This window comes from Mus pahari, chromosome 17 (assembly GCF_900095145.1).
Source record: "Mus pahari chromosome 17, PAHARI_EIJ_v1.1, whole genome shotgun sequence".
Classification (NCBI taxonomy): Eukaryota; Metazoa; Chordata; class Mammalia; order Rodentia; family Muridae; genus Mus; species Mus pahari.
In genome coordinates, this window is record NC_034606.1 from 49,372,745 (window position 1) to 49,385,348 (window position 12,604).

Genomic DNA, 12,604 nt, shown 5'->3' on the forward strand with positions numbered 1-12,604 from the left:
CACAGACAGACACAGACACAGACACAGACACAGACACAGACACAGACACAGACACAGACACAGACACAGACACAGACACAGACACAGACACAGACACACAGACAGACAGAGAGAGAGACAGACAGAGAAAGAGAGATTGAGATCTGTTATGACCTCAGTGACCTGTACAGGACAATTCTGAGGGTGGCTACAGGTGTTGGTGGCCCCTCAGCTCTGACTCTCTGTCCTCTCCTCTCTAGCCATCTTCAACAAGGACCTGCTGGCCACCTTGCATCTCCTGGTGGCCCTGGCCAAACGCTTCCAGCCGGACCTGCCCCTCCCAGACAACGTCCAGGTGGAAGTCATCCACATTGAGGTACTTGCTAGGTGGTGGAATGGGGCTGGTCATCTGAGAATATTGTTCCACGCCACTGTGTCTGCATGGGGCCATTGTATGGGAGTGACTCCAGGACGCTATGAGGAATGTTATATCATATCAGGAAAGCAGTTGGGGGCTGGGCTGGCAGAGACCCAGGAGGGAAGAGGAGGGCACTGGCCAACAGCCAGCTCTGCCTGGCAGAGGCAGGAATGGGAACACTAGTAGGGAGGTCAGTGTGGTACCATAGTTCCCAGGGCCTAAGTAACCATCTCTCCATGGCCACCCTTAGTAAATGCCTTTCATTTATCACCCATGACCACATTCTGTCTCCTCTTCTGAGAAACCTTTGCTCTCTGGCAATGATATCTTATGTTCTATGGTGTGTGTGTGCAGTGCATGCACGTGTACACATGTGTGTGTATGTATATGTATGTGTATATATGTATTATGCATGTGAATATGAGTATATTACATGCATGCATATTTGTGTATCTGTGTATCTGAGTGTATGTGTATATATGTGTATATGTATATATATGTGTATATGTACATGTATGTATGTGTATATGTGTGCATGCATGTGATGTGTGCATGTGTGTGTACATTTGTGTGCATGCATGTACATGTGTGTATGTGTGTGCATGTATGTATGTGCATGTATGTGTATGTGTGTAGATGTGTGTATGTGTTTGTCTGTGTTCCTTCCACTCACCTTACACACCAGTTGGGCCTAGTCAAACCCATCCCCACCTTTCCCAAGCCTTTGTTGAAAGTTCAGTCCTGAGTCTTTCCATGGCTTTCTCAAACTTTTGTAAATCATGGGTAAGGCTGGCAGACAGCTCAGCAGGTAAAGGTGTTTACTGTCAAGCCAGACGACCCGAGTTCAATCCCTAAGACTGGCATGGAAGAGAGAGAGAATTGACTCCTGAAACTTGTCTGTGACCTTCAAATGTCAAATATGGCATGTGTGTACTCCCCCATATATGTGTGTGCACACAAGCACATACACACTAAACAATAAGTGGGAAAAATCAGAGGTGACCATTAATTTGTCCATTCACATTCATGTCAACACATGTTCACACACACACACACACACACACACACACACACACACACACACAGGACTCTAGGATGTCTTAGGAGCGAGGCATCCATAGTGTTATCCTCATAGGTTCAGTGATCACAGAGGAAATGGACGGTGAGGCTGCCTCACAGCCGCATCCGTGGCAGGGGCAGAGCAGACCATACTAGATCCCTTCCCGCTGCTCTGGCCCTGTGGACTTGGATCTGGGGCTCTTGGGCTCACACAGTTCTTCCCCTTTCCTTGTTGTAGAGCACCAAGACCGGCCTGAAGTCGGACAAGCAGGTGGAGCAGCTCACAGAATGCAGGTGAGGATGGGCCGGTCCTTGGCCGGATGTGGGTGCAGGGGCACTGGGCCAGGGGAGCCCTCCTTGTGCCTGCTGACTTTCAGCCCCTAGCGGGCTGTGGGGGCCTCCAGCCTAGGCATCCCCAGCCGCACAACATCCATGTGTTCTGAGGTGTGTGTGTGTGTGTGTGCAGCCAACAACATTGTGCGTGTAGCCGCACAACATCCATGTGTTCTGAGGTGTGTGTGTGCAGCCACATAACATCCATGTGTTCTGAGGTGTGTGCTTGCAGCCACACAACAACCATGTGTTCTGAGGTGTGTGCTTGCAGCCACACAACATCCATGTGTTCCGAGGTGTGTGCGTGCAGGGCAAGGCTGCCAGCCTCTTAGTCTTGCCTTCCACACACACGAGGTCTTTGCACTTCCCCTGCCTTGATTGCCCAGGAAAAAAAAAAAAAAAAAAAAACGAGCCCATCTCCTTGCCCCCTGCTGCTACCGAGCTTGTTGCATTAGGCAATGAGGGGGCTGCAGTCTTTTTGCTAACTCTTTGATTGCTTTTCTGTCTCCTGCAATTTCTCCTCTAGGTCACACAAGGACCAGCCTTTACGTGAGTAATTTAGTAACTGAAGGAAACCTTTCCCTTCTGATGGGGTCGAAGCAGCTGTGGTGGAGGGATTCGCTCCACTGTGGTCTGTTACTGTTCTGTGACAGCATCTGTTCATGAATTTGTCCTTCCTTCTGTTTGCCTGACCTTTCGCTACTTGGTGTTATTTTCTCATCTCAAACACCTGGTGAGTGATGCCTGCCTGTCTGGGTCATTCTACAGGTCCAAGTGGGGGATGGGCATGCATCTCAGTGGCTGCAGTGGGATAAATGGATAGGTAGATAAAGGGATGGATGCTTGGGTAGATGTATATCTGACTGGCTTGTATATAGATGGATGAATGTAGAGTTGGTTAGGGTATGTGTGTATGAATGATGAATACATACTCATACATATATGAATGATGAATATGTTCATGTGATGGGTGGATATATGTATATTTATGAATGAATGGATGGATAACTTGTTGGGTAAACATATAACTGGATGGATAAATGGTTGGCTAGATAAATAGCCAGATGTATGTATGTGTAGATAGATGGATGGGGTAGATGGTTAAATAGATGGAGAGATGGTTAAATAGATACTTATCTGGATGCATGGGTGAATAGATGGTATATAAGTAAATGGATGGTTGGTTGTGTGGATATATATAGATGGGCAAATGGATGGAACGTAGGGAGACAAGTGGATGGGTAGATTAATAATTGGAAGAAGAGATTGTAATGAATATGTAGGTGAATAGTTGACTTGATCAACTGACTGAGGAAGGGATAAATGAGAGGAGTAACATCTGGTCAGTGCACCAACTGGTGAACTGCTTGTCACACCAGCAGCAGCTATGGTAGTGCACGCATACCACTGAGAGTGCCATGTGTGCCAAGCACGCTCACCACCAGCTTAAGAGGGGGGAACTGAGGCACAGACACAGGCAGGTTACGGCATCTACCTACTCAAGCTTACAGAGCTATGAGCAAGGGGGCTGGTGGCATTCACCATCACCATTGTGCTGCCCTCACTGTGTGGACTGTGGGTCTGTCTCCATAGGAACAGTACTAAGTACTAAGGACCCAACCACATAGCCATCCATCCATTCATAAATACCCATATAACCACCCACCATACATATCCATCATTCGTATGTATGTATATATGTATGTATGTATGTATGTATGTATGTATGTATGTATGTATGCATATATCTGTGTATCTTCACCCATCATTCATACATGCACACCCACCCACCCAACTATTTATCCATTCATCCATCTATACACAAGTCAGTCAGACATACATCTGTCCAACCATCCATCCCTTTATCTTCCCGCCCCGGTACCCTACTGCAGACACTGAGATGCATGCTCATCCCCCACTTTGATCTCTAAGGTATCACTCATCAGGTGTTTAAGATGAAGAAATTGAGGTACAGGGAGGGAAGCCTCTCACAGTCAGGGAGCATTTGGTGTGTTCCAAACCCAGGTCTGTTTCATTCAGGAACCCGAAGATCTAGCTGTAGCTCCCGGGGGACTGGTCGTTCTGAGAAACTTTTGTGTGAAAACATTCTGTTTGGCGCAAAGATAACAGCATCATAATGAGCTGTTTATTACTCTGGTCTGCAGAGGATGCCTTTGATGAATTATTTAAGCTGGCTCCGGAGAAAGTGCACGCTGTCAAAGAGGTAGGGCAGATCAAAGCTCCCCAACCCCATCACCTACCTTGCCTGTGTCTCAGGGTGATGGGGGAGGGCACAGGTCTCATCCCATGTCTGCTGGGTGCTAGGTGATGGGGGGAGGCCTTCTGCCACTCTGGGTTGGAAGGGGGCATGAGGGTCCCGAGTGGTTCTGAGGCCCTTGTTCTTCTGTCTTAGGCCATTGTGAGCTTTGTCAACCAGAAGCTAGAGCGCCTGGGCTTGTCTGTGCAGAGTCTGGATACCCAGGTAAGGACACTTCTGGGTCTCCATGCAGGGATGGAGACCTGAGGGCTCCTGGTCCCCAGAAACTCACTTGTGTGACAGAAGTGAGGTGTCACTTCCAGAGATCTCAGGGCTCTCCCTAGTGGGGTGTACTGCTACAGGCATCATCGCTCGAGGGAACTGCTGGAGACCCTGGGCAGGGGGACTGTGGGAAGCCGTGAAGGTTGAGCCACCTCTACTGCAGGCTTCATCGTTACCCATTTATCAGAATGGCTCCTAAGGCATGGGATACTCTAGGTCTCAACCTTCCTAATGCTGTGACCACCCTTTAATACAGTTCTTCATTAGTGTTGACCCCCCAACCCTAAAATTATTTCATTGATCCTTTGTAATTGTGATTTTGCTAGTGTTATGAATTATAATGTAAATTATCTGATATACAGGATATCTGACTGTCAACTCCCAAAGGGGTCACAACCCACAGGTTGAGAACTGCCATCGGAGTGAGGGGCTGCCCCTGTAATCATGTTTACTAGATATAGCAGTGAGATTCATGATGGGGCCATTTCCTAGGCTGTTGCCAGGGTAGTTAGAGGCACTGGCACAGCCCCACCATCGGTGGGCTTTGTCCCCGCCGGGAGCCCTCAGAGCTTAATCCACTGTGACAACACAAACTCAATTGTCCTAAGGTAGGAGCAGAACCCCGCAGATCCAAAGCCCCTCACCTCTCCATGACCTTCACAGAGATTCTGTGTCCCCGGTGTTCCCACAACACAAGGTGACAGAAACGCAGAGATCTGACATTGCCTTGGTCAGACAGGGTGTTGACAGGGTCTGATGGACCCTGGGCAGGCCTTCCTTGACTGTGGGTATCAGCCACGTCTCAAGGCCTATGCGGAACCCCATCACAGAGGGCCAGGCCACATATTCCTGAGTTTGGGGCCAAACAGGAAAGTGCTTCGTACCTGCTCTGCCTGGAGCAAAATATTCTCTGCCATCAGCTCTGCAACTCCCCTCTCCCGAGCACCCGCTCCACTCGAGAACTCATACCATTCACTAGATGACACTCTTAAGACACAGAGATGTTAGGCAACTTACCAAAGATCACACAGCAATTAAGTGGTGGCCCTAGGATTTGGACTGAGGCAGTTGGGGCCCAAGTATACACTCATAGTAATTGCACATAGTGGGTGGCCACGTGAGCTTTGTGAGTGCTCTGGTAATATGGTGGGTGAACACACAGACTTCAGAGCCATATGCATATGTGTTTCCATCTTGTGCCTGCCACTTGGTGCCCTTGGGCTCTGAGGGTATGTCCACGTTGGCTGTGTGACCTTGGGTGATTTCTTGAACTTCTCTGAACTTAAGGCTCCTTGGCTTTATAAAGTAGGAGCAATTCTACTTCATGGGATTGGGGGTGGGGGGAGACTTGCTACTTAGTAACATTTATGTCACCTGACTCACTGTGACTTTCCCCGAGCAGCACACCCATCTCTGACTATTTTCTGTAGGTAGACATAGCACGATAGCTCAGATTTACAGTCCACTTCTTTGGTAAAACAAGAGTAAGTAGCAAGGATAGTAGGCATATTGGATGCTAGGGGAGACCTCGGAATTAGGTTTCCCAGCTACGTTTTGGGGACAGCAGCAAAGACGCTTCCAGACCCAAACTAATAACATCAGAACAGACTTAATCAGGGGAAATTCCATTAAAGACAGAACAGCGTCTTTCCACAGCAAAGAGATTCAGGAGGATTACATTAGCATTTGATGTGCTCGCTGCAGTGTTATCTCAGACCGTGCAGACAGAACAGACAGAAATATTAATGGGCCCGTGTGTTCCTCTTTTTCCCTCTCCTGATGGGAGAGTTTTATACTAACTCTGTTTTCACACATGTGTCTGTAGTCCGTGGCATAACTTGTCATTTAAAAATAGACACAATGGGGGTGGTGGTGGAAGGTGTCTCAGCTTCTGTAGTGCTTTCTGGCAAGCCGGAATCCTGGGGTGTGATGGCACATGTACCGTTTTTATATGTATGAGTGCTTGCCTGCATGCGTGCATGTACGACATGTGTGCTTGATTACCAAAGGGGCCAGAAGGTCTCAGACACCCTGGAACTGGAGGTATGGATGGTGGTGAGCTGCCTCTTGAGTGCTGGGAATCAAACCCAAGTTCTGTGTAAGAGCAGAGAGCGGTCCTAACCACTGAGCCATCGCTCCAGACCCTGGCACATATTTTTAATTCCGGTACTGGGGAGGCAAAGATAGGAGGGTCCCTGGGGCTTTCAGACTAGCCAGGCTAGCCCACTTGGCAAGTTCCAAGCCAGTGAGAGATTGTTCTTCCCACGCCCAAATAGGTGGACTATTTCTAAGGAATAATACCCTAAGTTGTCCTTTGGCCTCTACATGCACCTGCCCATACATGAACACACACACACACACACACACACACACACACACACACACACACGAGAGAAAGAGAGAGAGAGAGAGACAGACAGACAGACAGACAGACAGACAGACAGACAGACAGCATAAGGCTATTCCATAGTAAGTTTGGAAACAGCTTTTTTAATTGAGTGTATTCTGAGAGCCAGGGAGCCCACAACTGCTTCATGCAGATGTTGGTAACTCCAAGCCAACCCCACTTCTCAGAAGGAATGGGAGGCTCAGAGAGGTCACATGACTTCTTTCAGCTCACACAGCATGTAAGAGGCAGAGTGGAACCCCTCCAATGTCAGTGTCCCTCACACCACAGCCTTGGTTAATTTCTCTTGTTAGTCCCTTATATGTCATTGTGACAAGCACCTACGACAAAGAGGGAAGGTTTCTCTCGCTCACAGGTTCATGTTTGGTCTCTTTGCTTGGCCCCACATGCTTGGGCCGAATATGATGGGGATCGGTGTCTGGTGGGAGGCAGCTGTTCACATCGTGATGGACAGGAAGCCGAGAGCCCAGCAGGAAGGAGCCGGGGAACTGTAGACACTAACCTACTGTGCCCCAGTAATCCACTTCCTATAGCCAGACCCTACCCTATAAAGCATCCCAAACAATGCACCGGCTGAGGTCCAAGTGTTCACAGCATGCTGTGGGGATAACATAACACCTGCAGTTTGCAGATGGCGTCATCCTGCTGCTGCTGATTGGACAGCTGGAAGGCTTCTTCTTGCATCTGAAGGAATTCTATCTCACTCCCAGCTCTCCCACAGAAATGGTAAGCTTCCAAAGTCTTCCTCCGTGACTTTCCTGGGGGGGGGGGAAAGGTTTAAGGCATTGGCCTGACATTCTTTGTTCAATTCCAAACAATGAGGAAAGTGGTAAGGAAGTTTATTAATATTCTTATTATTATTGGATATTTTATTTATTTACAAGGAAGTTTGTTCATATACCTGTCTACCCATCCATCCTCACACCCACTCACCCATCAATCCATCCATTTACCCATTCAGTCATCCACCCACTCATCTACCCATCCATGTGTCCATCCATTCATCTATCCACCCACACATTCACTGACACCATTCACCTACCTATCCACCCACCAGTTAATCTACCCATCCACTCATCCAACATCTATGTATCTATCTAATTATACATCCCCTATACACCTATCTACTCATCTATCTACCCATCCTTCCACCCATCCATCCATCCATCCTCCATCTGTCTGTCTGTCCATCCATCTATCCATCCATCCATCCATCCTCCATCTGTCTGCTGTACATCCATCCATCCATCCATCCATCCATCCTCCATCTGTCTGTCTGTACATCCATCCATCCATCCATCCATCCATCCATCCATCTATCCATCCATCCATCTACCCATCCATCCACCCATCCATCCATCCATCCATCCATCCATCCATCCATCCATCTATCCATCCATCCATCTACCCATCCATCCACCCACCCACCCATCCATCCATCCATCCATCTACCCATTTCATCTATCCATCTACTCATTCACCTACCTGTCTGTCCACATATTTACCCATCTGCCTCCCTCAACTCACTTACTCACCCACCTATGCACCAGACTCCCCACTCTCCAAGGGTCTCCTTAGTGCCATACCATGCTGTCCAGGACACAGGACAGTCTCTCACAACTCTGGCTTTCAAGCTCCTCCATCTCTACCAGTAATTCTCCTGGGATGGTGGCCTTCCAGGACATCAAGGCAAGGCGTTGGCCTCTGATGTGCTGGGCAGGGTCACAAGAGAACAGTGCTGGTTGCAGTTTGTTTTACAGAGTTGAGCAAGATGGAGGATGCCTTGAAATGAGGGAGCAGACTCAGCAGAGGCTCAGGAATGCTTTGGGGGAGCAGTCAGTGGTTCACAAGGGCTACAGGGACTGGGCAGGGCAGGTTTTGTAGGCAAGGCATTTCAGATGAACCCTGGATCCCAGAGCTGCCAAAAGACACCTTTAGTCCAGGCAGGCAGCTAAGTTTGACCCCAGGAAGAATGGTGAGGCGTGACAGGTCAGGGAGTTGATGAGTGCCAGGGTGTGCTTGCTTTGAATATGCACCATGCCCCTGTGCATCGCTGCCCACAGAGCCACGCTGCCCAAGGACACTGGATCCAAGCTTTTCCCTCATCTCCTTTGAGCTATAGACCAGGGTATTCCCTGAAGAAACCCTTTTCAGAGGCTTCGTGCCCAGGGAGAAGACTCTCACCACCTTCTAAAGGACCTAGCAAGGGGAGGAGCGCCTCCCCCTGGGTCCCAGCCCAGGCTCTCTCCTGCTTCTTGTCTGTGAAATGGGTTGCTAGCACTGCCTTGCCCACTCTCAGGTTGTGTGGGGACTAAACAGTAAGCCGTCGTGTGGAGAGCTGTTGGGGAGGAGGTTCGGCGGGGCACACATTCCTGATCCCTTGCCCTACGCTTTCTGCGGCTACGCTAATCTTCCAGTCTTCAGGCAACCATTGAGAAGGGTGATGGAGGCGGGACAGTTGGTGGCCTGCCTGGCACCACACGGCTGACCCATTCCCTGTCCACATTCTTTTAGGTAGTAACCTTTCTTCCCGATGTAACACCCAGTCAGGATGCCTGTCCCCAAGTGTGCCACCTTCAGGCTGGGTCCTCCACATCCCTAGTTGGCTCTTTCCCAGTTTCTTTTGCTTTCTGTCTGCTATACCCTCTGCCTGTCTCGTCCTATTGCAAGGTTCCTGCTAGTCCCCAGAGCTCAGCCTCCAGCATCTTGACCTTACCTGCCCTAGTGTTGCTGTCTAGATGTTTCTATAGCTACCAGATCTGCCCCATTCTTATTTTCTTAGAGGTCCCCTGGCACTTAGCAGGCCTCTATCAAGCTTCTCCCAGGTCCCTTGGCATTGCCCTCCCAGGTCTGACCTCCATGGCCCTTCCTTCTGTACCCTGGGAAGAGGGAGAGTGAATTGTGTCCCCACTTTACACAGAGTAAGACTGAGTCCTTGGAAGTCTGACAGGCTCCCCTGGGACCACACAGGTTATGGATGCAAGTCCGTTCCTCAGGAACAATCCATCCTTGAGTCCTGCTTAGGACCAGGGTGAGCCCGTGGGAGGCTCACAGTGTGGGACAGACCTGCATCCATCCAGTGGGACATTGGAGATGAACCATGAGAAGAGTCTGAGGAGGGAGGCAGGCACTACAGGAAGCTCAGCAGCATGGGGCCATCCCATGTCATTCAGCAGCCAGACTTCCTGGGGCAGGAGACCTGTTCCCCAGCACCCCCATACAGGCCAGGCCAGACCGAGGTCCAAGGTTCCTGGCACAGCTAATTTGGGAATCCACAATTAGACCCTCTTCTGACCTTGCATGGGAATAAGTGCAGAAACATGGCAATAGCTCAGAGCCCAGAAGAGGAGGTTAGGGTGTGTGGAAGAGATTCAGGGCAGGGACGTGGCTGACCACAGCCACAGCTCCTTCGTTGGAAGCTGGACTCTGGTGCTTCTCTTCAGAGCAGCAGTCTCCCAGGACTCATGTTTTATCAGGTGGCATTTGATTGCAGTGTAGATGCAAGGGAATCAGTGTTCAATTTAGAGTAAAGTTAGGGATGGAGAGAGAGGCGGTCATTTGCTGTGCAGAAACCAAAGCACCAGAGGCAGGAAGCTCCGACTGGCTTCCTCCCACGTTCAGTTTTCTCTCTCAGGAAGATGAGAATGCGGGTCCTGGGTCCTGGCCTTCCGTGGCTCCACAGAGCGTCGAGCTCTCTCTTTATCATCTCAAACCGCTCAGAAGCAAAGGACAGACTGGGGTGGGGGTGGGGATAGAGGATGGGGGTTAGGGGTGAGGGAGCCTGGCCAGGTCTTCGGTTTATGAGCTTCAAGGGGGAAGAGCATGCTAAGGGGAGCCCCATGTTCTCTGAGACCCTTATACCCATCCTTCAGCATGGACTCCCTGAGAGCGATGCTATTCTGATTCTGGGTTCTGTGCATGGCCTGCCCACAGTTGGGGGTCAACAAGTATTTTTAAATTATGAGAGCTGATGGGCCTGGGCAGATGGCTCAGTATAGTTGCTGCCAAGCCTGTCGACCTAAGTTTGATCCCCAGAACCCATGTGGTGGAAAGAGAGAACGGATTCGCACAAGTTGTCTTCTGCCCTCCACACACATGCTGTGGCATACCCTCCCCTCCAGAAATAAATAAATAAATAAATGCAAAAATAAAGTTAAGAACCATGACAGGCCAGGGCAGCCACGCAGGCATCTAACATTCCTGGCACAGTCAGCTCCCAACCCATGATGTCACAGCCTTCAGACCCTGCTTGGGAATAAACAAGGGGAGCATGGTACCTGCTTCATTCAGAGCCTGGAGAGGAGGAAGCCTGTAGAAGGAACAGTGAAGTAGGAGACCTGATGGTTGGTGTGTGCTGGCAACCCCAACTGTTGGAGAGGCTGAGGCAGAAGGATCGCGAGTTTGGGGCTAGCCTGGGGTACAGAGTGAGGTCCAACCCAGCTTGGATAACTCAGTGACACCCTGCCCCAAATTAAAAGTAGACATAGGTCTGGGCACAGAGCAGTAGAGTGGGTGTGGGAGACCCTGAGGCCCATCCCCAGAAGTGTGTGAATGAAAGATTTCTCAAAATTTGCCACATGGGGTGTTGTGACAAATGGAGACTGTGGCCTCCGGGAAATATAAATACCCTTGAAGTGTTTGACATACAAGGATGTATTCAAGGCTCTGAGAGGTCCTGCAGTGAAGGACCCAAGACTCTACAAAACCAGTTGACCACAGATACCCGCTCCCTTGACATCCTGGCTCACTCTTTGTTCTTGTCGAGAGCGAGAGCGTACCAAGCCAGAGCAGGAACTGGACTTCCCTCTTGCTGTTGTTTACTTCCTGAGCAGCCTGCAAGCCGCGCACTCCTGATGAGAAATTGTCAATAATGGGGAGTCCCCCTTCCCAGGAGATTCCTCAGGGAGGGACTTGGGGACATGGAGGACTGAGCTGTGTGCTCTAGTCTGCATTTGCTCCGACTATTTCCCCCTTGGCCTGGAACTTACTGAGGGATGTTTAGCCTTTGTAGAGCTGTGGGCCAGAGATCCATCTTCCCGCTGTTCTTGTTCCGCGTCATGGCCTTGGCCTTGCCCCATCTCTTCTATATCTGTTCTGCTCCTCCGAGGCCCTCCAAGCGGAGACAGACAGATTTCCACGTTCTAAGGGGAGTCTACCACCTACAAGCCCTGGTTACCTCGCCTGACACTCGCATGCAGGGTGTCACCTCCACCCACCCCTTTCCCCCCTCCAGTCTCTCAGTGAGGATCTTTCAACCAAGATGTCTCCTTGATCATGCATGTCCCGGGCGTGGCATCTGCTAAGAGCTGTGTGTTGATGAGGGCCTCTTCATGAAGGAGTGAGCTCTCTATTCACAGGGCATAGATAGAAATGGCTGGGTGCCCCATGATTGCTGTGGTAGTTCGGGGATTCAAACCATGGATGGGCAAAGAGACATGTCATTGGTGATAGGAGGGCCTGATGCCTGGACCCAGGGTCTCACTGGCTGACATCCGCTTGGTTTTATCATCATAGCTGCACAATGTCACCCTAGCCCTGGATCTGCTCAAGGATGAAGGCCTGTTCAGCTACCCTGTCAACCCTGAAGGTGAGTGCATAGCTCCCCTTGCTGGGGGACCCGCCTTGGATGTGACTGAGAGCAGTTGTGGTGAGTGGAGGGACAAACATTGATAGTGCTTGCTGGTCCATAAAGAGATACTGTTTCCTAGGCGTCCTAGGAGGGATGCTGTGGCCACCACGTTTGCCACAGGGACTGAAGTCTCTCGGGATGTGTGTTCAGAGCACCCAGACACTGTTGGGGGAGGGGAAGCCCAGACAAGAGGAAGGACACACCAATATATGTCATGTGGCTGGCACTGGATCTTGAGTT

General features: G+C 50.1%; 1 protein-coding gene across 1 annotated transcript in view; it reads left to right on the forward strand.

Annotated features, from left to right (window-relative positions):
- The window catches only part of Parvg (parvin gamma), a 20,269-nt gene that overhangs the window by 6,024 nt on the left and 1,641 nt on the right, over window positions 1-12,604 (forward strand). Inside the window, exons 6-12 of the mRNA XM_021216270.2 lie at window positions 240-355; window positions 1,695-1,750; window positions 2,316-2,338; window positions 3,955-4,013; window positions 4,203-4,271; window positions 7,360-7,461; window positions 12,250-12,322. Coding sequence (XP_021071929.1) covers window positions 240-355; window positions 1,695-1,750; window positions 2,316-2,338; window positions 3,955-4,013; window positions 4,203-4,271; window positions 7,360-7,461; window positions 12,250-12,322 — 498 coding nt within the window. The remainder of the gene's footprint in view (window positions 1-239; window positions 356-1,694; window positions 1,751-2,315; window positions 2,339-3,954; window positions 4,014-4,202; window positions 4,272-7,359; window positions 7,462-12,249; window positions 12,323-12,604) is intronic.